The sequence below is a fragment of the Brassica napus genome, chromosome A5 (assembly GCF_020379485.1).
Source record: "Brassica napus cultivar Da-Ae chromosome A5, Da-Ae, whole genome shotgun sequence".
NCBI lineage: Eukaryota > Viridiplantae > Streptophyta > Magnoliopsida > Brassicales > Brassicaceae > Brassica > Brassica napus.
The window spans coordinates 9,867,644-9,895,205 of NC_063438.1; the positions used below are offsets into that span (position 1 = coordinate 9,867,644).

Sequence of the window (27,562 nt, forward strand, 5' to 3'; positions counted from 1 at the left end):
ATGTTTGCATCCAAATACGTTGTTTGGATAAGAAACAATTTCATTAGGATAGCTATTTTTAGTTTATTTTCACAAAAATAATTTTCAAGGAAGTTTTATTAGAAGATAAAAATACATTTATACCTAAGGTTAACTATTCTAGATTTAGAGTTCAGAGTTAAGGGGTGGAGTTTTGAGGATATGATTTTGAAATTTATAAAAAATAAAAAATAAATATTGAAATTTTCAAAATAAAAAGGACTATTTTATCATTTTCTTTCTTAAATGTTATTTTTGTGACATAAATTTTTAAAAAAAAAACTATTTGAGAAAATTATCCAAAAAAATGAACATAAATTTAATAGGATTTACAAAATACTTATTTCTCCAACCAAAAATTCCCATGTCTGAATAAGCCCGCGTTTTTCCGAAGAATCCTGCACTCATGGGCATATGGGTTGGCAGGCCTCCCTGGTGAACAATATCTAAAGACATTCAGGGATGGACGTAGACCCATCAGACAGGGATAATCAGGTCAGGTCTCAGAGAGGTTGGCAGGGCGTTTCCACCCTCTTGAGCAATACATGATTTATCTGATGGCTGCTCTAGGTGCTTCCGGGAGGCTATCTAGAAAAGATTCAGGTGGTCTAAGACTGAAGAGCGACTATGAGGATATGTTTTCATACCAAATTATGTATCGGTAGAAAAATAAATGCCTATAACATATGTTAGCACTTGCAACTTTAAAGTGAGCAAGTCATTCTCTAATCTTATTTTTAACCGTAAATAAAAAATTGTAAACATATTAATATATCTGTAAGTTGATTAGGTTACATATCAATATGTTATCTACCCTCCACATTTCAATGGCTCTCCATGGTGAAGATCACCTGTTTCTTTGTCTTTTTATCGGTGATTGCAACTTTACCAATGCGATTTCTGATTCAATCCTCTCAATGAAAGGGCCTCCCAAAAAACTCTATTAGAAGTCTCTCCTCCAAACAGACTTCACGTCGCCTTTTTCCTTGGAACAATGAATAAACCCACATGCTGTGACAAAAAAAAAAAAAAAAAAATGAATAAACCCACATGTGTATTATGTATAATGTCACATAGGAGCTTTTAGCACACATTTGATCAGACATGAAGACACAACAGAAGCTGTTAGCTGTTACATTCAAAGTAATCTCATTTCCGGAACTTCCGAGCTCCCCATATGTCTTCCAAGACAATTTAAACAATCATATATCTTCTCAGACTCTGGTCTCGATTTATCCCTAACGATGAACTCAAAGTAAACTCCATTAACCTTAATAGAACTGAAACCTGGAGTCTTCTCTACGCCTCTCTCATTCATCATCCTCCTCGCTTTCTTTGCATCTTCCCACATATTAGCCTCTCCATACATTTTATCCAACAACACATAGATTCCACTATCACCAGGATCAAGTTCTAAAAGCTTCTTAGCCGCTTTCTCTCCCAATACAACATTACGATGCATCTTGCAACCAAAAAATAAAGCTCCCCAGACCGCAGCATCTGCCTCCATTGGCATAGTTTCCATGAGCTTCTCTGCTTCTTCTAGTAGCCCAGCTTTTCCTAGAAGGTCTACCATAACAGAGTAGTGTTTCAATTGAGGATTTAAGTTGAACCTAGACTTCATCTGAGAGAAATAATCCCGGCCGGCTTGGATCATTCCTGCGTGGCAACAAGCTGATAATAAACCTATGAAAGTTATCTCATCTGGCGCTATCCCTGCATCAATCATTTCATTAAAGTATGATATAGCAGCGGATGCATCTCCGTGAAGAGCCAAGCCACCGATAATAGATGTGTACGTAAGTGAGTTTCTTGTTTTCATTCCATGGAAAACACTGCGAGCTTCTGAGATGTTACCACATTTGGCATACATGTCGATCAACGAAGTCCCTAGCGCAACATTGAGACTGAGATTATGTTTCTCGATGTATCGATGGATCCAAACCCCTACATCAAGAGCACCAAGCTGAGAACACGCAGAGAGGCAATGAATCATGGTGATTTCATCAGGCTTTGTGCTGCTCGTCTGCATCTCCTGGAACAACGCCAAAGCATCTTGAGCACGCTTGGCATGGACTAATCCACCGATCATAGCATTCCACAACACAACATCTTTCTCGTCCATCTCATCGAAAAGCTTCCTAGCATCATCAAGCAAACCACTTCTAGCATACCCTGAAATCATCGTAGTCCACGACACGATCGTTCTCTTCTCCATTCTATCAAATATCATCCTTGCCTCGTGAACATCTCCGCATTTTGAGAACATATCAATGAGAGTATTAGCAAGAGGAAGAGTCATTCGAACTCCATTATCTATTATGTATCCATAAAACTCTCTCCCAAGCTTCAAACTTCCCAGCATAGCACAGGATGAAACTAACGCGATCATCGTCACATAATCAGCGTCAATCCCTTCAGATTCCATCTCCTTATAAACCTCTATCGCCTTCTCAGCCTGACCCATCTTCTTATACCCATTAATCAACGAGTTCCAAGAAACCACATCTCTGACAGGACTTTCATCGAACACCTTCCGCGCATTCCCCATCTCACCAAAACAAGCAAGCATATGAATCGAAGCGTTATGCACATGAGAGACCAACTCCAATCCCAACTTGAGAACATGCCCAAGAATCATAAGACCTAATCTACTCAACTCGAGATCAGCACAAACCTTGAACAAAACAGGGTAAGTAAAATGATCAGGTCGTGACTCGCCACCGTCTCTAAGCATCTCCTTGTAGATCAAAACCGCGTCTTTAGGGTTCGGGCTCTCGGAGAATCCTTTGATCGTGACGTTCCATGAGAACGCGTTAGGGTTGTCGAGTCCTCTCAGAAGCTTCACGCAGTAATCGAGGTTGCGAGATTTCGATAAGGTGCAGAAGTTGATTAGTCGGCTTGAGTCGGACGGGTCGAGAATCGAGGCGGTGATTGTCATCTGAGCTTGAATCTGCTTCAAGTGGGGCAAGGATTCGCATTTTTGGAGTAATGAGAGAAAAGGGTTGTGGGGAACGAGACGGTGTGTGGAGTTATGGTTGGTGGGTTTGTCTTTGTGATGAGGAAGGGAGCGAGTTCGACGATGAGAGTGAGTGTACAATGAGCGGTTTAGTTTGGGTATCAGAGGGAGAAGAAGCTTGGATTTGCTCACGTTCGAAATGTTCATTGGCCGCCGCTGATTGTCGTCGGCGAAGGAGGTCGCCAGGAGAGAGAAAGACGTCATCTTCTTCTCTCCTCGGAGAGGACATATAATTGGGCTTCAGGCCCAGTGAGCTAGGGCTTTTTGAGATATATGATATACTTTGCCGGTAGTTTTGTGGGAAAATGGTCATAAAGAATAACCTGAGTTTTCCTCAATAATTACAAACTTATGCCACTGGATTTATATTTATACTACGTCGTTTAGCATAAAAGAAGACAATCACGATCTGTATAGCCCAATAGTTGGCTGGTTTGCAACTGGAATTATAATGTTTTGGGCTTATTAATCATGATGGCCCAGATCATAATCAGAACTTATATTTATTCAAAATCAAACTGAATAATCTTTATCCAATTGTCTTATAACGAACCTAAACCATTACAAACTAAAACGTCAAATCATTGGTTTGAGAAAACATGTAATTTAATTTAGACCAAGATGAGATGATGTCGTTCACATTCTGTACTTAACCATTTCTTAACATTTTTTTGTTTCTTAGTTGAATATGAAAATCAACATTCTGTATTTATATGATATAAAATACATATATGTATATATATATATAATTTTCAATATAGTATTTTTATTAACAAATTATGTTCACACCGTATATTAATACATAGTTAGATTTTTTTTTTTAAAATACTAAAGTATATAGCACAATACAATAATAAAAATATGGTCTGAATAATATACTAAAGTATCACACCTGAAACGATATATTTTTTGTGTTTTGAAATATATTTGTAAATATCAGAAAAATAATATTATCAAAAACCAAAAAACTTATGCGGACATGTGATCTATGTGATCTATCTAAGATGGAAACGAAAGCGGGTACGTAGAAGCCGAAGCGTATATAAACGCAAGAGCGAGATTAAAAAAAAGAGAAGTAGGTATGTGTTGGAAGTGTATATCCATATATACATATATATATAGGGCAAATCTCCAAAATAGCACATTTCTAAGTTTATATCACAAAAACAGCACTCAAAAACTAAAATGACCAAAATAGCATTTTATCTTTTAAAAAATTTAAATTTTTTTATTTTTCAAAATTTGAAATCTTATCCACAAAACCTCACTTCTCAACTCTAAACCCTAAAAACTAAACTCTAAACCCTAAACCCTAAATTCTAAACTCTAAACCCCACCCCTTGAGTGCTATTTTTGTGATTTTTGGCCTTGAGTGCTAGTTTGGGAACAAAAACTTGATTTAGTGCTATTTTGGTCTTTTTCTCATATATATATATATATATATACAGTGAAACCTCTATAAATTAATAATGTTGGGACTACACCAAAACTATATTTTTTTATTAATTTATAGAGTTATTAATTTATCGATATATTAATTGAACCAAAAACTCAGTTTGGAACTATAAAATTATATTATTTTATAGATATTTTTAGTGTATATTAATTTATAGAGTATTAATTTAAAGAGGTTATACTGTATATATTAATATATAAGAATTTTAAAAAAAATTAAGACTAAAGTTTATATGATTTAAATTTAAAATGAAGCATTTATTCATTTATTATAATTTTGAAATGATTTCAGATTAAAACTATAAAAATACATATAAATTAAATTTAAAATAGAATATTATAATTATTATTTTTAATACTTCATAATTAATTGACACAATATATTTGAATATACGATTTATCTTTAATAAAAACCTCAATGCATAAATATAATTTATAGTATTAATTTTAATATATGTATATTTCTATTCTCTCTATTCAATACTATTAAAATTTGAATTTATATAAATTAAGAACTATAATTTTATATTTTTACTGATATATGGCATCGTGTCTTTTTTAAAGAACAAAAGCGTGATTCTGAATTGGATTCGTAAGCTTCTAATGTGTTTTTAAAGAGAATATTTTTAGAAGCGAGTTTTTGTAAGCTTCCACAAGGTTTTTATTTCGATTCTGGTTCCGAAGCGTCTGATGAAGCTTCCATGCAATATAGCATGTGATATAAAACAAATATATAATATGGTTAAATGTATTTTAAATCTTTATTATTTAATTTTTATAAACAATTTATTCTATAAAAAATATTCATCATGCGCAGATCAAAAGCTAGTGGCTATTAAAATTATAATTTTTTTCTGAGACAACTTAAAACACTGAAAAGAGTTATTGGAATGAAGAAGTTCGTAAACTTTAAAAGTCGACAGATTTGTAGAAGACTGTTATTGGTTTATATATTTTGATTGATTTAGAAATCTATATAGTATTTAAAAATTCAAGTAAAATATACAAATCCGAAAGTTTTCTTTCGGATTTGAGTCTTTGTATTTTTAATTAAAGTATCCAAACAAATCCATTCAAATCCATTATAAAATCAAATATATTAGTAAATTCGTACGATTGAATAACATTTGATTTGATATAGAATTTATGAATCATTAAAATAATAATACATGATTTTAATATAGATTTAAAAATCACAGAATCAATAACACTAGATTTAGTTCGGATTTTCAAATTCATTAAAATATAACAACTAATAACCCCTACTGAGTAAAGTCAACAAATATTTTCTAATTCTTATCAAATATTTTGTATTGATTTCTATAGATTTTTATCGATTACTATGGATTTACATGATATATTTTTTCAAAAAAATTCTCCCTCGTAAGGTAACGTATACCAATCATTTCATAAATTTTCCAGAAAAATCTCGGCGTAAACCCCATATATATAAACATCGCTTCATTGACACAATGACACATATTCTCTTTCAGCTACATACATGTAATCCACTTCTTCACCATTATTTTATAACTTTTTGTATATTCAGTAGAATATGATTGTTTTCCAGCCACCATTGTTGACCATATACGATAGATTTGTGTATTATTATTCTATGTATTGTTTCATGTTTGACTTCTCTATATAACTTTGGTCACTTGATTTTGCTAGATTATGTTTACTTTTGTGTATGACTGTTTCTTTTTTATACGATTGTTCTTTGTTTATACTAACTATAGTTAGTTCTTGAATAAGATCAATGGGGGATAAAGAAAAAAAATATAGTCGACTCCGGAAGAAACAAAAGTACTATTAAATTATTTGTGGAGGAGGCAATCAAACGTGGATGGCGTGATTTTAGTGGTATAATAAACAAGGCAGCGGTAGAAAATAAAATACAACCAACCAACCCTCAATGAAAGAGTTGGATGCCAGAAGTTCCACAAGCACTATCAAGCAGAATCAAGTTTTTGAAAAACCTATACAATAGTTATATCGATCTTCAACGTAACAGCTCTAGATTTGGATGAGATGACGAAACAAAAAGGTTTACAGCTTCTGAAGAAGTGTGGCAAGGATACTTGAAGGTATTCTTTTTTTCTTACATAAAAGTTTTGATACTATGAATTTTCATATTTGTATTTCTTATGTATGTTTATGAAAATGACAGGCACATCCAAACCACCAGTTTATGCGCTATGACTCACATGAACAATTTGATGATTTGAAGATTATCTTTGATAGTACAACTACCAATGGTGGCAATTCACTTGGACTAAGTGATACTACTGATGCTAGTACTTATCTTGTTGGTGATAATCAAGTGAAAGAAAACTTGATGTTTGGTGAAAGCAGCGATGTTATTTTTTTTTTTTGAATGAATACTAAATTTATTCATAAAAAAAACAGCCTTGTTACAACATAGTGCTTACAGTTTAATTTCAAGAATCAAACTCAAGAAAAACTCTTTACATCCTAGTAAGAAACCAATATTGCATCATCACCTCCATTCCTTTAATCCCCTTTTTCCGCAGAACACTAATCTTGTTCCTAATACTCTTGTCAAGCAATCTTTGAAGAACAGCAACATGCAACATTCTATCTCCGTGCCTGACATTATTTCTCTCTCTCCACACACCATAAAGTACTGCTTGAAAAGAATATCTTAGACAGAAAAAACTCTTCCTTTCCCTTGACGAATCTGTTATGATATCCATAATCTCTGACCACTGATTCGTATACGAACTACCCAAGATCCCTTTCACAATGAACTCCCAAACTTGAGCCGTATACTGACACTCAAATGAGAGATGATCTCTCGATTCATGCGCAGCTTTACAGAGAACACAAGAGGTATCAATACCATGACTCCATTTTACCACTTTATCCATTGTAGATAGTCTGTTCCTTGAAGCCAACCACGCCATGAACGCAAATTTAGGAGTGGCATGGGAGAACCACACTCCTCTGGCCAAAAAACAGAGAGGACTTCCAACTCTCACCTGCTTCCAAGTTTCTTGAGTAGAAAACTTCTGCTTGTAAGCCGATTTCCCTTTCCAAAAACTTACATCTTTTACTTCTGGATCAAGCCTGCTCCTGGTGATTCTCATCTCTTCCTCAAGATCATTGAGGATACTAACGCGAAGTCTTCTTCTTCTCCTACTACTCATCAGAGCATCCTCCACAGACTCGTCTTTCCCTACACCCAGATCAATAACTCCTCTATCTCCTAACAAGTCATGAAGAACCCCTTTCTCAGACCAGTGATCATACCAAAAGGAGGTGTGTCTTCCATTTCCGAGCTCCTTCTTATAGAACAGTTTAGCCACTTCTCTTAGTTTCAACATTTTCCGCCACATCCACGACCCCACTTGCGTATTAGACTTCACAACCCAAAAATTCTTCCCTTTCAGTAGATTAGCATGGATCCACTTGCCCCATAAAGAGTCCCCCGAAAGCATTCTCCATATCAACTTAAGACCATAGACCTTATTCACTTCTCTCAAGTCTCGTATCCCTAAGCCTCCTTCACACTTCAGACAGCTTACCTCCTTCCAAGCTACCTTAGCATTAGACGACTTGAGCACTGGACCAGTCCATAGGAAGGCAGCGATGTTATTGATTTGGCTTCTGTTTTAAAACAAAATATGAAAGGTCAGGCAGAAAAACTGATCCCAAGAAAGAGATCCAGAACTGAAGCGTGCTACAATTTAGAGGAGCTACAGAATGATAACAATGATTCCATGGCACTGTGAGCAATAAGATCCTTAGTATCATACAACAAAGAGACGAGAGACAACAAAAAGAAGCTGAAAAAAGAGAGGAGAAACTTAGACTGGAAGCGGAGCAACATGAAGCTGGAAAAAAAAAAGAAAAACAATGTTTGGGATGCTATGAAAGAGATCACTAATGATGAGTAAAAATATAAAAAAATTGAACTTCTAATTAGGGCTGGACATTTTATCCGTTAAATTTGATTCAATTCGTTATTCGTTTCGATTCGATCCAAAATTTCTGGATATCCGCAAACTTTCGAAGCAAAGCAAATACTAAAAAAAATATCCGTTAAAATCGAAGCAAATCATAAATATTTAAATTTTGGGAAGCGGATATCCGATCCGATCCGTCAATATATAAATACATATATATCTTAATTATATTTAAAGTTTTTAATGTATAAAATTATATAATTATTATTCTAACATATGATTTGATAAAGTCTATTCACATTATTACTTATATAAAAGTATTACATAAAAGGAAGAGAACACATTGATGACAATTATAATTTTTTTCTTAAGTTTTGTGTTATTATAATTGTTAACTAAATTAAAAAAATTACAAAATATGTAGATTCTCTACTTTTTTAATTTTTATCATATATATCATGGAAAAAAATATTTTACAAAACAAATTTGTATCAAAACTTTAAGATTATTTGTATTAATCAAAACATATGAGATATCCGTAAGTATTCGTAAATATTCGTAAATATCCGCAAATATCTATTTATTTTCTGGATATCCATTTTTCCGAATATCCGTATTTTTCCGAAGAAAAGCAAATCGAAAAATTAGATATCCATGACATACGAAGGAAATCATAAATACCTTCAAAAACCCGGATATCCGATCCGTGCCTAGGCCTACTCCCAATAACAAGAGAATTTAATAGATTTACAAAATCAATAATACCTAGACTTTTTGAATAACAAAATATTTGAATGAAATTTAAAAGTCTTCAAACCAATAACAATGGATTTTGGTAAGAGTTTATAAATCCAAAAACCAATAACAATTAATTTTCAAAATTTTATAATTCTTTTAAAATTCTTTAACCAATAACCCCCCAAAGTTTTAGTTGACCTTTCTTTTAAATCACAAATTTGTGTTGACCGGACCATCTTTGACACGCCGTTAAATAATTAACAGAAACTTTAAACACTGTTAATTAAAAACTCATATGGGCGATGTCTTGTTTATGTGAGTTACATTGCACCGTGGTTCAAATGGAGACGGATTGCTCCGACCTGGTGGACATGATTGCAAACCCTACCGACTGGCCGGCCTTTGCCTCCGAACTCGTCTCTTCTTCTTAGAGACGGTTTCTCGGAGCTTGGCATCACCCGCATACCCAGGACTAGGAATTTGCATGCAGATTCTCTCGCTAAGGAGGCGAGATGTAGCGGTACTCTTTTTTCCGATATAGATCAGACCCAGCCGGACAGAGCGTCTTTTCGGAACGACTCAGACCCGACTACCAATTCAAATGGGCGTCGTCAAAAAAAAAAAAAAATACTGTTAATTAAACGTGTGTAATCACACTGTTAAGATAAACGATAAGTTTTGCTCTATTTCTTTTGTCTGCATTTTGTATCTTTGATAATTAAACGTTTATACCCACAGAGTGAAAAGGTTCTCTACTCCAATGTGGAAGAACCTAAACACACACGCACACATAAAAATGTTAATCTTGGCCAGTGGAAATCACTAACCATCATTACTAAAGAATAAAGATTCATTTTTTTTAATTCAAAACTTAGCAGACTTTGAGGATTTAGACTAAACATTAGATATGGACTATAGGGAGCTTATTATCGATGTTGATGACCAAGAGTTCCTTCTTCATGAAGAAAAGTGTTCCACTTGGTACGTTCCTTGGAACAATAACAACAAGCGCTAGTACCGTGGCTGGTACAAAGATCTTCAAGCTGCCAAACACCAAAAACAAAACAAGAACCAGTGACAACAAACGAAACTTCCATAATTGCTTTCGTTTGTCTTTGTGGAATACAGGGCAGACAAATCATAACTTTAATTATATCTTTTCTACATGATGTTCTGTAAAAATCAAGTACAAATATATCTGAAATTTTGACAGTATTTTGATCATCAATTTAAGGTGCCTCTTCACTGTGTAGTTCACGCTCGTCGTCAACATCTCTGTCATCTTCCACTCCGGCTCCCACATCTTCACTTTCAGGCGCCTCTTCAGTTACCAGGAGAGCTATGTCTTTGACTCCAATAGCAAGTGACTCATATTCTTGTCCACTTGTTTGTAGCTTGGCTGCTCCGACAGTTGCGAGCTTCAGTCCATATGTTCCTCCTCCTCTTACTTTCACCATAGAACGACAATCCTAAGAGAAGTTATCAGAGAAAAATAGAAGAAAAGCATACAGAAAGAAGGAGAAGAATACATCGATAGAGGGATGAGAAACAAGGAAAATAGAATTGGGGTTTATGAACTCGGGATTTTGGACAAAACCAAAACTTGTCGTTTAGTTTAACAGTGATTATACACGTTTAATTAACAGTGTCTAAAGTTTTTGTTAGCTTATTTAACGGTGTGCCTAATATTGTCCGGTCAATGCAATTTGTGATTTAAAACAACGGTCAACGAAAACTTAATGTTTTAAATTGTCTCAGAAAAAGTTCATGCTTTTAATGGCTATATTTGAAAGTTCGGGATTTTCATGACAATTTCCACGTAGTTTTATGACAAGTTGCAAATGTTAATACGAAAGCATAATAATTTATTTTAGTGAAGTACCATTTTTTTTTTGGAAAAAGTATATTGATTCATTTAATATTAAATGTTTGGTTAGTTTAACATGTGTTGTAAGATATGAGTTTATTTCAAAACTGTTTTTATTAGTATTTCCAATAAAACCAAGCTTGTAAACATGGTTAGTTGGTCTCTATTTTTTCAGATGCAGGGGTTAATGATGATATCTCAATGAACATTCACCGACTAGAAATTTTATTGTTACACGAGCTAGTCACATTTTTTTTGCATGATGCATGAATTTTAATTATATCCACATGATCTTACTATTAATTTGATCCAAACACAGTAGGACCATCTCAAGCCATCTGCTTAGAGAATATATGTGTGGTAGATGGTTCTAGAACTTTTGTATCAACTTTTAGTAGATGTGGATGAACGTGGAGAACATACAAGAGGTGAAAAAAAAATTTCAAGATTTCAGAATCTGCTATTCTCCTCGGGGACATAATGGAACTACAAGATTTCTTAACTAGAATCACTCGATCTTCTCATATGAATTTTTATTTTGTTAATTTTTTTTATTCCGGTTTAGTTACACATATCATCTTAAGCTTGAGTAATATAATGGCATATTGACAAGAAAAAAAACTCTCTGCACAAAAAATAATCGTCATTATACACAATTTAGTGTTTGAGAAATACACTCAATCTTATTACAAATATACATAGAACAAACGAAAGTTATCGTTATATCTTCTAGAATAAACTCTAGAGTTTCGCCTCTCATGGTTGTGTATTGAATCCATGAATGATTTCATTTGAATTCGCTATGTGATTTTGAATGGTTTGACATCTTTGGAAAAGGTAATGTTTTCAAGAGTCATTGGTAAGGTTCGAAAAGCTAGTATGTTTTTTTAAAGAAAATTTAGTATATATTAATTGAGAAGTATACAATATTTTTTTTATAGCCACGTGTTATCACTATAATGATTCTTAGAATCCATAGAAAAATAGGTTGGTCCATCTAAAAACATATTTTTTAATTTTATTAAACTAATTATCAAATTCATTAGTAGTATACAAAATAATATTTTCCATTATTTCCTTAAATAAAATTTACGGAATTACCTAATATATATACAATTAATGATTATGAATAATAAAGATTTGATAACAAATTTTGAATCCTCCCTTCTTTCTTAATTTTATATTATTAAAATAAATTAAAAAATCATATTAACCATATAATAAAAAATTATTTTTTCTTATATGCTATATTTTAAATTTTTTAAAATAACTATAAATTACTATAAGTGTTAAAAGTTTCATTTTTAAATGATTTGTGATCAATGGTTTGACTTTTTTTCTGTTATAGCAAGATACAAATGATCATAAAATCGTATGAATATGAAATATCATTTCATGTATATTCATATTTAATATTGTTTAAAATAGTCTGGTGAGACACTGTCAATTCCTCATGTTACAGCCTTTCATGTGTTGGTAAACGATTTCTGACCGCAATCCAGGTTAGGAATGAGTGCTTTGGTTTTAAACTTGTGAACCATACCGCTTTATGCCATATAGCACCTCCAGTAGTTTATGCAGAAAGTCCAACGTACCAGAAGCTGAGAAGAAGCTCGCATGAGGTAAGTTTCCAATTCTCCATTTGCACTGATCATCAGTTTCCGACTAAACTGATACTAGTGGTGAGGCGCTTTCAGAATTTTAGGAGCCATGGTTTCAGGAATTTGAAATTACCAATGTATCTCGGCGGCACGGCCGATCGTTGTAATTGTTCTGTTTGAACCTATTTCACTATCAAACCATTTCTATGCCTAAAATTTTACTGCCTTTGTCCGTGTGTGTGTGTTTTTTCAATGTCGCTATAAAATATTATCATAATTTCTGTCAAAATCTAATCTATTAATTTAGGGTCTTATTTTTATCTACTAATACAAGTTGTCATTAATTATTGGACTTTTCAAAAGTTTTACAATCTAATTACACACTACTTATATAATTATCATCAGATCTACTTAAACTAAAACAACTACATATTAAACTCTAATTCGGTTATCTACTAAACCAACCCTTATTAAATCAGATTGGACCTATTGGATCTGGTCAATACACGACTTTCATTATATTTATTCTTCAATATGACTCATGTGGACATCGTTTGTATACAAATTGTATTTGTTTCTTTTCAGTTCCTATTGATATTTTCTTCGTACACAAACGACATGTTCTTCCATTCTTTATAATGATTATTAGATTTGTATCTGTGATATGGCATCCAAACCAAAATCACTTTCTCTTCTGTTAGAGTTACATTAACCACAATATCAAATATATCCTAATGTAAATGTTTGTATTCAGTTTACATTCCGAATAAGATTATATTTAATATTCTTAAAATTAAAAATTGTAAAACCTATAAAAACGTTAAAAAAAATTTTAGAAACTAATATAAACTTTTAAAAAGATTTTTGAGGCCAAATATGTTTCAAACATATACATATTCGTTTTTAAAAAATCTGTTAACCATAATGTTTAAGATTAGATTTTCTGTGCACAATTAAGCATGTTTAGTTTTCAATAATATGATATGATAATTACAATTTTTAAAAATGCAGTGAAACTCAAAATTAATAAATTATATAAAACCACTATTTTAAAAATCTATTTTGTAATTATTAAAAAAAATATTTTAGATAAATTAAAAAAGGTTAAAATTATTAACTATTTTAAAACAACTATTTTAAAACAACTATTTTTATTATGATCAATATAAAATTAAAACATAATCACCTCCTTAATTTAAAGAAAATAATATCACAATTAATCTCTAAGTCAAACAACTAAATTTACATATGAATTATTATACATTATAAACTAACACCATGTACAACACATATTGTACCAGAAATCAATTCTACTTGTTAAAAAATATTATATATATAGATGTCAACAATAATAAATATATATTATATCCACTATTATTTAACACAACTATAAACAAAAAAAAAATGAAAATTGTATAACATAATCTGAGTTATGCATGGATGCATTTATCTGGAACCGAAGAAGCAAACCAAACCAAACAAAAAAAGTTCAGTTCATGTCTAGATCCTACCAGTTACCTGAACTGCACGGATCATATATATCTAAAACCAAAGAATCGAAAGAGAACCAAAAATCGAATGGGTGTATAAATTTCCATAATATAATTTCCATAATTATAAATATTAACTATTTTTAGTTTTAAATTAATTAAATAATTTAAAAAATCTATTTAAAAACCAAAATACGTAAAATATTATTACCAAAGTATTTTTAATCCAAAGTAAAAAACTATCTGAATTATCCAAATTTTATCTGAAAATCTAAAAATTAATATTTCATTTGAAATCCCAAATTTCATGACTTTATATCTGAATTAATCGAAAAATTGGTAACGAACCGAAATGAACAAGATTTGTAATTATCTCGAATACTAGTTGATACCTAACTTTATTACCCAAACCAAAAACTGAAAAAAAAAAACCAAAATATAACTAAACCAAATTTTCTAAATACCCGAATGGATCCTAAACCTCTAGAACCGAACTGGACATGTAAACCAAGAACCAATTGCCCATAGCTAATCTGAATATTTTTTATGAAAAATTGACAGCACGGGTCCGTATCTAGTTTTTAAATTATTATTAAAAAAATCCACATACTTTTTAATCCTTATATATACTGTTGAAAACGTATGAAGACAAAACTAGTCATGAAAATTTAATGGCCCAATTCAAATAAAATTAAACAATTTATTTAATTTATCTTTAAAAAGTTTAAGATGATTTTTTTTAAATGTATATATTTATTATTTTGAAAAGAAATTATAATTATGAGTTTCAACAAATAAATATGCATTTATTTTTGTTTTATAATTAAATTTATTCTCATTATTTTATAATAACATAAAATATTTAATGTTTAGTATTATTTTATAAACTAAATTTATTTTATTCTCTTTTATATTGAAAATTTTATATATTGTTATATTAGTATACATCTATATATATAAATGATTCTTTTAGAAAAGGAACCTCACAAAGTGGGATCCACTCTGCATGTAGATAAAGCATCTTATATATTCTCAAAGTTGTTGGGAAACTTGTAGAACTATACATGTTCTAATTTGATTAAAAAGTTGTAGATGTATATTTTGGATGATTCAAGTAGCAGCTTTTGATTTGTCTAAAACATATATATTAATAAACTAGGTGTTTTGTCGGCACATGCGAACATAATCATCTTACATATAATTATTAATACATATATTTAAAAACCATTATGATTTAAAATTTTATTTTAAGATACCGACACAATATACATATATGGATTATTTCTCTTCTTTTAAAATACATTTTCTTTTTCAACTATTTTCTTATATTAATTATCCGTGATTTAATCTAACAACTATATATAAAATAGACTTTTCTCTATTCTTATGACATGTGGAAGGGGAGTTTGTTGACATGTCCTTTTTTTTGTCTTTTTACATTTTAGATCATTTTTTTTTAGATTATTGCAATTTGGTTCACTATTTTCTAATTATGCACTATCTAATACTTCTCACACTAACCATCATCATTTGAACTTTGATAATCTATTTTATTGTCCAAAAAATTGCAAAATGAATAAAGAAATAAGTAAAAAATATAAATGTATTTTAAATATTTAATTTATTCACAGCTAAAAATAACATAAACTTTCGCTATTTATTATTTTCTATTATTTCATTTACAACTATATATTGATCTTAATATTCACCAAACTAAAGCATAACACATAATCTAAACATAAAACCTCCATAATCACAGAGAAAAAATACCAGAGTAACGCTAACTCAATAAAAGTCCAGAGCTCAAAGGCGATCAAGAACGAAAACTAACTTTCCCCACTTTATCATAGAGTGTGTTGGACAGAACAATCAAAAGTCAAAAAAATGTAGAAAGATAATTTTGAGAAAAAGCAATCCCTCGAACACAAAAGAACTGATCAAGGACCAATGCAAAGAACCAAGAAAGCGGGTTACAGGAATAATCAACAAAAGGCCAAAATTACCATGAAGCAGGAAGAGACATACATACCGAACGATAAGCACAACCACCAACTAAGAGGTAAGAAGCACCTCACAAACTAAACAAGCATAAACAAGACGCCTATGCCGGTGAAGAACCATAAAGCTCTGGATATAAGGGACCAAAGCTCCAAGAGACTAATACCGCACACTTATACTAAGGGAAGCAAGAAAAGAAGAGAACAGCCTGAGTGAGGGAGAACGGAAGCCAACCCCCGAGAAACCAGAGCCCAGACTTGAGACCAGAAACAATCTTCCAAATCTACAAAGCGTACTCGGAGGAGAACACTATCCGAACCTGGAGTGGAAAACATGGCAAAAGGGAGAGTCACAGAGACGCAAGCAACGATGAAAGCTGCAATGAGAAGAGGGAACATAGATGGAAGGGTAGACAAAACGAAATAATCAAATCATGGAGCCGTCCTCGAGCTATAGAAGTCAAATCACCAAAAACCATATCTTGAAAACCAAGACGATAAAGGACTATCGATGGTAAGCCAACGACGAGGAAAACAACTTCAAAGACGACTAAACTCTGACCCAACCCAAAGAGATGCAGTTCCTAACATGAGTCGAAATCTAAGGAAGAAAAGGAGAAAAATGTGAGGAAGAACAAGAGCACATATGTGAATCTTTTTCGGTGATAGTAAGAATCACAGCAAATCAGAAAGGTAAACAAAATGCATAGATGGTGACGACTCAATGTAAAAATATAGGGAGAGAGCACAAAACATTTTTAAAAAGTAATATTCAAATAATTGGAAAAAATATTAATTTTTACCCTGAAACCATTAGCCTTACAATCAACAAATGCCTAAATGTAAAATTATTAAAATTCACTATGCATTACATCACAAACTCACTCCACCACTAATACTACTATTATACCCACAACAACACACTATTAAGAAAAGCAAACACATAATATGTTAGCATATCACCTATTACTACATAACATAATAAAAATACCAAATAATACTCTTAGCAAATAAAGACAATCACATAATTAGTTAACTATATCATCCAAAAAATAATAATTAACAACAATAAAATAATATTCCACGCGAAACACAGACATGCCCCCAATATCTAATAAATCTAAAGGTTGTTAATATGAAATTATGTTGTTAATTATTTAATAAAATTATATCTGTATAATAATATAAAATAATAATTTACTGACAACAATGAATAATAAATTATAGAAGTCTTTGTTTTATATAGTCCCAACCGTTAATTTATACATGTGTTATTTAATCTTGTGTTTGATGTTCCATGAAGTTACCAACCAATAAACTAGAATACCATAATAGTAATAAACAAGTTTAGCAATGTAAACTTCATAGTGTAAGTGGATGTAAATGTTTACAGCAAAAGAGTGGTAGAAATACAAACTGACGTATGTTATAAAAATCTAAGTAAATTATAACACTAGTAAAAATATACCGCATAGCCACTACAACTCCATGGCTATAGAGCAGAATTTTATGGCTACGAAGAAAGAGCCACGTTTTTAAAAATGAATTTACCGTGGCTATAGCCTCGTGGCTGAAAAAAAATGTGGCTTATCGTGGCTACTAGCCACGCTTTTACCATGCTTTTTTTTCGTGGCTTGTATAGTCACGATAATAACATCTATAGCGTTGCTACACTTAGTGGCTATTATAGCCACGGTTTTACCACTAATTTAAAGTGGTTCTCGCAGTCACGGTTTTGCCACTACGTTTTCGTGGCTAGCTATATGAAGCCACGGTTTTGTTTTTTTATTTACGTGGTATTCTTTAGCCACGTTATAGCCGTTGTAACTATTGTGGCTATTTTGTAACCATTTTTGTAAATGGTTTTCTTCTTTAATTAGCCAATTTGAACAATTTTTATTTCCATTCAAATATTAAAACATTGCACATTTAATAAAAAACAGAAGTTGCATATATATAAAAGTGTAGGTTCAACATTACAAAAACAGAGATAATTATACAAGGTATAAGAGTTTTAAAGAGAGTTTTAAAGAGTCTAAGAAGACTCTACCAAAAGATCAGCTAGAGTTTGATGAACCTTGTTACAAAAGAGAAGACAGGAACCTACTTAAGGCTGAGTACTTGGGGCTTGAGGCTGAGCAGAAGTCTGTTCAGCAGGTGCTTGTTGGGGACGAAGCGTTTGGAGGAGCTGATTGATTTCATCTCTTGTTGATGCAAAGTCCTGCTTCATCTCAGACACATCCTGCTTCACCTCAGACACGTCCTGCCTCACACTTTGGAGGCTTGTCTCAAGACCTCCCACACGCATCTCCAGCTCCAGGTTGAGGGCAAGACCATTAGGGACGCATGAAGAAGGTGCTTTGCTCCCTGTATTTGGCACTGCCGAGTCCATAAACATGCCCCCTCTTAGCCTTAGAATTTTGTTGAACATAACATAAAACAATTTTAATAAACTCAGGTGGCTGTCAAGACTGTAAATAAACAGAACATAGCATAATACATTGTAAACCACATTCTTAAGAAGCTCTAAGTCATATCTAATTCCACATAAAAATTAGAACATAAAACAATTGAAACCTAATGTTTCTTTTCCAGGACCGTGTCTATGTCACAATAAATAAACAATAAGCTCAAGTCTTTTTAACACAAACATAACATGGTTCTCTACTATATTGTGTGTATGAAAGATACCTTTAGATAACCTTTATTTAACTTGAGGCGAGAAGGAGTAGATGATGCACTTGGACTCCCGGGTGATCCTTCAGTGTTAGAGAGCTGTGTGGCTTCCATCTCGGCTTGAGTAACAATTTCTTCAGCACGATAGTCCAAAAAAGTCCCATCTGGTCGGATGTGTGTCGCCCTGACTAGGTCAGTGAATGATGGCTCTTCATTAGTACCAGATGCCACCATCTGCAAAAAAGAAAAATAATTACAGAAGATTAGAAAAAAGAACAGTATTTAAAAGTATAGACATGGAAATATACCATGTTATACTCAATCCTTGCAAAAGACCTAGGTTCTACATTATGCTTGTGGAAAACTTTACCCACAGGATCAGACTTACGAGATTTTGCAGCCTTCTTGCTCTTCTTTTTAGCTGCATCGGTTGCCCAATGCTCCAACAGGAGTGTCCAGTCAGCATCATTGATATACTTTGGCTTCTTGTGTTGCCTCTTCTTCTTGCTTATCCTTTCACCAATAGTTTTCCATGTTTCTTTCTTCCAAAGACCGTAGACCAAGTCATTAAACTCAGGCTCCCAATAGAAATTTTGCTACAAAAGAAAACAAAACAGTAAGCGATTATAAAACATGTAAGCGGCATATACAATGTATACTAGTCAGTTACCACAAACGTTTGCCACCATGATTCCCTCCTTTCATCAGGAAGCTTCCTCCAACTCTTCCAAGGCCCCACGTAGTATGCTTGCCAAGTTGCCCGAATGAAAGAGTTGACACATGGGTCAATACCAAACCTAAAATGATAACAAACATCAGTCACAAAAAAATACATTCACAAAAAATCCTAAAAAAATAAACAATCACAAGTAACAATCCTAAACAGAAACTATCCTAAGCAATCACATCCATAATTCAAATAACAGAAACTATCCTAGTCTAAGAAAGAGATGGAGACCAAATGTAATCTTACAATAAAGCTCCATTGATTTTATCTGGATGGAGATGAGGCTGTGCTAGCCTAGCAGGTGAATTGAGCATGGCATTGAGGGTCATCTGCGGGTAGCTATTGGAACGAGAAGAGGAAGCAGCATGGTTCGAAGCCGGTCCAGTAGCACCAGGAGGCATAGGAGGAGGCGCAGCAGTTGTCCCAGGTACTCTTGGTGAGTTCATCTGTTCACAACCAATGAAAAAGAAACATTAGTATACAAGCAAATATAAACAGAGACAAAGCGACATAAAAGAGACAGAGAGAAGAACATGAGAAATTAAAACACTTTTAGGTTCGAGTGAAAACAAAGAGAGAAAGACAAATCTAAAAAAAAAAAGAGACAGAGACGTAATCAGATCACAAGAACACTAACTAGACAGAGACAAAACCCCTAATCGAAACCTACCCTAAAACATAGACACTTACAAAACAAAGAAATCGAAACCCCTAGATAGGAAAGAAATCGAAACACACAGACAAAGAAAGAAATCGAAACCCTAGAACAAGAATTAAACATGCCCAAAAAAATAAAGAAATCAAAACCCTAGAACATCTAATCGATTCGAGAATTGAAGGGTTTCAGATTTAGCGGAGGAGAGAAAGGGGTTACCTTGAGAGATGTGATAGGGAGACGGGAGATGGTGAGGCTTGGAATCGGAGACGGTGAGACTTGAAATAGGAGAAGACGATGGCTTTCGTCGGTCGCGACTTGAAAGTGAGTTCGATTTTTTTTCTAAGTGTTGAGAAGAAAGAGGAAAACCGATATAAAACCCTTTCACCGAAGCCACGAAACCAAGTGTGGCTAACCGTGGCTCTATTTTAGCTAAAACCGCAAAATGAAAAATAATTGGAGCCAAAACCGAATAAATTGGAGGCAAACCAATTAGTAAACCAAAATTTCAACAAAGCCACGAAGATCCCACGAAACTACAGGGATACGTTTTAATATAAACCACGAAACCAAAAATAATTTGTGCCAAAACCAAATACATTGGAGGCAAACCAATTGGTTTTGTCCTATTTCCACATAGACACTGTATAGCCACGAAATGAGTGTGGCTATCTTTAATATGGGCACGCCAACCGACCATGAGTCTTCCAACCTGAAAGCATTCCATAAGCTGGATCAAAACTGCTCGCATTTTAAATCTTTCTTTCATTGAAATATCATATGCATGCACACCATCCCTCCATAACATATGTAATTCTTCAATCAATAGATGAAGGTAAATATCTAAGCTTTTCCTTTGATGTTTGGGTCCAGAAATTAGCACCAAAAGGTAAAAGAATTCTCTTTTCATACACATTCCCGGAGGCAAATTGTATGGAGTTACAATAATGGGCCAAAGGGAATGTGTTTCTCCATTCATATCAATCGGATTAAACCCTTCTGTTGATAAGCATAGATAAATATTTCGGCTTTCAGCAGCAAATCCAGGATATACTTCACTAAAGTGTTTTCACGCTATGGCATCAGATGGGTGATGCATTACGCCTTCCGGAGTCACATGTTCCTTATGCCACCACATATTGGAAGCTGTCGCCTCGAGTTGGTATAGACGTTTCAGACGATCTGCAATAGGCATGTAAAACATTCTCTGCTTTGGCTTGTTTTTTTTTCATTGTTTGAATAGTAGCGATCTTCTCCACAAAACCTACAACTAACCAACTTCGCATCTTCCTTCCAAAATAGCATACAATTCTTCACGCAAACATCAATCTTCTGTACGAGTAACCCAAGCCCTCGTGTCAGTTTATTTGTCTCGTAATATGTTGTTGCAGCATTATTCGGCTGTGGAAGCATTTTTTTTAAATACTTCAGATATCTCATCTACACAAGCTTCCGCCAAATTATAATCCGTCTTCACTTTCATCATCCGCGAAGCAAGAGACAACTGAGTTATTCCGTTTGCACACCCTTCGTAGAGAGGTTGACTGGCTGCTTCAAATGCTTTAAAAACACTATCACGATATGGCTCTGCTACGTCTGTCTCTGCTATAGGTTCCGGTATGTATGGTGGCGCAATGTCCGCTGGTACTTCTGGACTACCCTGGTAGTGATCTTCATGAGCATTCCAAGTAGGATTCTCCCACATTTTCTCTTCACCCGTTGAATGATTCGCTCCAGAACTCTCACCAACAGTGTAGAATTTCTCTCTGTGACTCGTCCAAACATAATAATTTCCCTTAAAACCGTATAAGAATAGATGTCTTGAGACAACTTTTGCATCTCGTTTCTTCACATTTTTGCATCGAGCACACGGACACAATAACGTTTGCCGCTCCTCGTAATCTGCTTGATTACACGCAAAATGAAGAAATGTGTTAATGCCTCCGAGAAACACTTCTGAAATAAAATTACTCTCAGGATCAATCCTTTGATCCATCCACTCCTTTAAATCAAAGTAGAAAGACATAGTTTTGTTTAGAAAATTTGATTGAAGAACGAAAGTTCTTAATGTTTCACACGTGAAGAGTATATATTTTAGAAATTAGCCACGATATAGCCACGGAAAGTTCGTGGCTTTTAAAAATATCACTGCCAAACGAATCTTTCTCTGTTTCGAACTGCATAAATTTAATCTAGCCACGACACATACATGATAAAAGCGTGCCTATGCACACTGTTGCACATAACACTGCCGTTTTGATGTTGGCACAAAAAAAAAAACAAAATCTAGCCATGACCGTTTAAAGTGGTAAGTTCGTGGCTGTTATGTTTGCCACGAAAACTTTGTTGCTAGTTCGTGGCTGCTGTAGCCACGCTTTCTTTTCGTGACTAGTTCATGGCCTGATTTTTTGGGTTTACCGTGGCTATTTCGTTTCGTGGCTAAAATGTGGCGGTTTCGTGGCTTTTTTTAATAGCCACGGTTTTGTAGTGGCACTTCCGTGGCTATACGGTAGATATCTACTAGTGTAAAAGGGACATTATAAAAAACTGACAATTCTCTTATAATTAATTATTTATTAAAGATAAATCATTCTAATGGCTCTAACTTTTAACGGAAAAACTCCAATGTAAAAAATCATTTTACAAATAATAGTATAGAAAAAAATCATCCTAAAAATCTACTCAAAAAGTTATTGCACCTATTCATTTTTAGCCCAACCTATTACATATAACCAAATGTTATAACTAACCCTTATTTCTATACGGTTTCAAAGAGATTTTTAAAAATAAGGTTACTAAAATATTTATCAACTATATATATATTTAAACGAGAATTAGTGTATTATAACCAATCAGAATATTTATAAGTTTTATTTTCTTAATATTCATTGGTCCATTTACATATATTCTAATAAGGTTAAGATATTATTCTGTTTTTATAATACTTCATTTAATATAAATTGATAAACACTCAAAAATGAATATCTTATTAAAGATACTAATTTGGGTAAACGGGTCGGTCTTCGGGTTGGATACGGATCGTTTTTCTTTATCTTTACTGAATCCCTCAAGTTCTAGACATTTAGAGCTAATTAGGTATTAAACTTTTTTTTGGTTTGAGTTCAGTTTGATTCCTTTCGAGTCTGGTGGGTTCGGGTCCATAATTCAAATAAATGTAAAATAATTGGGTATGCAATGGGTCAGGATTGGTTCAGGTATTTAGGACCCCAAAAAGACTCGTAGTACTTGAAAACCTGAAAATAATTTTGAAACACAAAAAATACCAGAACAAAATTCAAATACTCAAAAAGTACCAAAAGTTTACCTGAAATCTGATTCATAGAATCAAAAATACCCAAAATTTTATCCGTATGCTGAAAATATATTTCAATTTTTGTTTGAAATTTTACCCAAAACTCAAAATTATAACCAAAAATCTGATCCCAAAACTTAAAATATGTCTGTAATATTAAAAACACATATGAAACACGTAAATATACATAATATACTTCGGGTATATTGGGTATCCGATCGGATCTCGGGTAGGACCCGGACTCAAAATGAAACCCGCAGTCCAAGAAAATACTCAATAGGTACTTTTCCTTGAACCTAGAACTGCACCAAACATGTATTTTTGGGTCGATTTTGTTTGTTTTTTTGGTCCGAATAAAATATCCATACCGAAGAGAGAGTTACATAAGAGTGTATATACAAAATTCAAATAACATTATAATTTTTTTTTTTAAAATCCTTCTACAATATGATATGATTTTGTAACATATTAATGCAACAATCCCAAAACACTAATTCATATAAATTTTTTATATAATCCAAAAAAATCTGTGTTTTCGATGCGCGAGTCAAAATTTAGTAGGATATATATTTTGATTCAAATTTACTTGTATCGCCGTGCCATTTATGTGACAAAAAAAAATTTTTGGATGAAAACTGATCCCCAAGTGCGATTAATATGATGTTAACCATCAGGCTTGTGCTTATACAGATCAAACATATAAGAACATAGATAGATACACATGCATGAAGCATGCATTATTACTAAATTGTATTAGTATAGTATTGGTGCATAGATAGAAAAAGTATGTTTGGAGAAGAGAAAACAACGAAGAAATAGTATAGTGTACTGGATGATGCATAGATAGAAAAAAGTATGTTTGGGGAAGAGAGAACAACAGAAGACAAAAGACGGTTTGAAAGAACGTACTGATGCAATTGCAATTGCAAGTGCAACCACAAAACATTCACACTCGTGCTATCTCGGGAACATCTCATGTTTTAATATCCTAATTAATAATTAATTATATAAGAAGTAAACTGTATGTCAACATAGCTTGGACTCTAAACCAAAGATCTTCGCGTTCACACACATTGACATTGCCACTGCCACCAACACAAATTAGTTTCAAACCCATACTGTTTGACCCATCTTCACAATGTTTGATCTTGCAGTAAGGAAACAAATTAAATAGTCAATATATCACTTAAGCCCTTTATCTAGCATCGGTAACTTGACCGGTTGGCCATCTTTTTAACCGTAACAAAAAAAACCCAGAACTGGCTGGAATATGGACGACGAAATTGAAGAAAGTTACTAATATGTTGATTGTTCTAGTCACCTATAACTTTTTGCATTCTTAAGAAAAGTCCATTGTTTGTTTTGTTCCACCAAAAAAAATTTATATATTGGTTTGTTTGATTTTTACAGTTTATCTATTTGAGAAAATTTCTATCGAAGTATAATTTAAAACAATTGAGTTCTGCTTTTACATATAAAATCAAGACAATCAAACCAAATAAAATTTAACTTTTTATGTAGATTTATCTACTTTTTTTTTTTTTTTTTTTTTTTTTTTTTTTTTTTTTAACAGGAGGTTCAAAGGTGACCCGTAATCCGCACGTGGTTTCCGTTTGCCCAAAGGCCCGTAATCCGCACATGGTTTCCGATTGCCAACCATCTAATCCCCCTGGCCCGGAACCAGCCGGCACTAATACCCATTACCCAAGGACCCAGCACCAACGCCGCGATAACTTTAAACTTGGGGAGGGCGTAAAGCATTCCGTGGCCACAGGGGGTATTCAAACCCGGGTCCGTATTGGTGTGTTAACTACCTCAAGACCACTAGCCCACCACCCTGTGGTTAGATTTATCTACTTGCCACTAAAATATGTAATGTATCGAGGAACTAGTTATTAAACTTTAAAAGTTTCGATTTCCTCAAGTTAAATGTTCATTCCTAGTGTGTACCCCCATAGCAACAAAAGTCTATAGACCACAAAACAATTAGAACAGTGAACAAAACTATTTCAGCATTATTACAGAACATATAAATAATAGAGTTGATAACGGTTTGGGACACTTTTTTATCTTTTTTAACACATTCAGACACAACTTGCTGGAGGGACACTTTCTCTCATGACACATCACATTATGGACTATACTGCCCCTCGCTGGCTGAACCGAACCATCCTTAGAGTTTTATTAATTTTTAATTCTGACTGGTTTGTGGGGACCAAACATAATATAAATTAGATTCCTGGGGAGCCGTTGGATGTCAATAGATCTAAGGGTGATGAGCTTTTGTGTGTAAAAGAAGTAGATTTTAATAATAAATTCATGGTTTCGCTGCTTTTTTGAAACTGGAACGAGCTACAGCTAGGAGGAGAAAGGAAAATTTTGTGGACGGGTTTTTGAAAGAACATACTCATTTTCATCTAAAATTTGAAAATAATGTATCATATTTTTTTTTTTGTGTGGACGAGTTCATATCAAACATTTAAAGAGTTTTATTAATCCATATATTTTTTTAGCTTTTTCTAAACCTACAATTTATATATATGAAGTTTTTTTTGTGTACAAGGAGTTCGATCCAAAAAAAAGTATTATGGACAAGGTTCCATGGACAAGTACATTTACTCGTGGACGGAAAAATACATGTTTGATTTGTGGATACAATAGAAAATACAACTATAAACACAGTGGAATCGCTAAAACTTGAAGATTATCCAAAAATTGTACCTTTCGAAGCATTTAAATGGTTTTGGGGAGTTCACTTTTCAATATCCTTATTCCTAGAGAGTGCTTTCAAAGCATTTGAAGATAAAGAGCAGAGGGAGTTCACGTCTTCGTGTTCGAAAGAGCAGAGCCTTCTAAGTTCACTCGGGTTTGGATGAAAGGAGCCATGTCCGTCTAGACACCAAGACAACTCCAGCCACCAGTAACCACCGCCCATGTTCTCTTCAGAACAGAAAAAGTCGTTCCACCGCTCTAACCTCCAAACAAAAACCCAGAAAAGATGAAAAAATGTTCAGACCAAAATTTTAATCTTTAATTTAGTTCTAAACTTAAAATTCTCCGACGAAGACTCAAACTTTGACCCTTTAAACAGCAAGCGTACTTTGCATCTGAACAATATTTATCTACCTAGGTTGTTGAATTTTAGAATGACCCAGAAAAAAAAACAAATTAATCGATTAAGTGTTTATTGACAGAGTAAAAATGTGGACATGGATGTATATAAAACGTGGACATGGACACAATTGATCAAACCAAAATGTGGACATGTATATAAAACGTGGACATGGACAAAACCTCCTGCTGCGATTTGCGAGGGGTTGGTTCCTCAGAAGTCTTGGATTTATTCTCTTTCTTATTTGGCTTCAATTTCGTCATGGTTTGTTTGAAGATATTAAAAGGGTTTTCTGAGAATTATCGGGAAGTGGAGGAAGATGGGTAGAAAGTTGGAGAGGGAATCATGGAAACAAAACAAGCATAAAAAAATCTGGGTTCATGGTGTGATTCAACGAACGATGAAGGAAGAATGGAAGAGATTCGAAATTAGGGTTGGGAATTTGGGAAAGGGAAAGTCGATCTGAGTTTTGAAATCGGGAATGGAGAGAGAATATGTGACTCGTGACTTTTCAATAATAAGAAATAGTCTTTTCTCTTTAATTAATTAGATGAGATGGTTGGTCTAGTTTGAGGGCATGAATGACAATACACATTCATAAAGTGCCTGACCAGCAGAATGTGTCTATATGTGTAATTCATAAGTCATAATGTGTCTTAGAATGTAAAAATTTCATTATTCTGATATCAATGTATTGATAGTGTATTTAACCAAATTTTGTTCTGATTTCATCAGTTATTTTGAATGTAGTCGTATACTTCAAATCATTTTTTTCTAACAAATTAGATTAGATTGTTTCTCAAGAGCTTGGTTTGGCTTCTTGATGAAATGAATCGTATCAACTTTATGTTATTGTCTTTGATAAACATATAGAATAATATAACTTTTAGATAAGAAAAAAGGAATTGGATTAGTGTAAAATATGATTCAATTTGATAAAATAATAAAATAACAAATTTTTGAAA

General features: G+C 33.2%; 2 protein-coding genes across 2 annotated transcripts; both read right to left on the bottom strand.

Annotated features, from left to right (window-relative positions):
• Positions 1-782: 782 nt before the first annotated feature.
• On the bottom strand, positions 783-3,298 carry LOC125609526 (pentatricopeptide repeat-containing protein At2g22410, mitochondrial-like). Its single transcript, XM_048781009.1, has 2 exons — positions 1,111-3,298; positions 783-1,029 (listed from the first exon to the last, which is right to left on the bottom strand). Exon 1 carries the CDS (start codon positions 3,239-3,241, stop codon positions 1,157-1,159), a length of 2,085 nt encoding a protein of 694 aa, XP_048636966.1. The 5' UTR covers positions 3,242-3,298; the 3' UTR covers positions 783-1,029; positions 1,111-1,156.
• A 3,662-nt stretch (positions 3,299-6,960) lies between these two features.
• LOC125608559 lies at positions 6,961-9,623 on the bottom strand. Its single transcript, XM_048778978.1, has 2 exons — positions 9,484-9,623; positions 6,961-8,122 (listed from the first exon to the last, which is right to left on the bottom strand). The coding sequence occupies exons 1-2, from the start codon at positions 9,621-9,623 to the stop codon at positions 6,961-6,963; spliced, it is 1,302 nt and encodes a 433-aa protein (XP_048634935.1).
• Between the last annotated feature and the right edge of the window lie 17,939 nt (positions 9,624-27,562).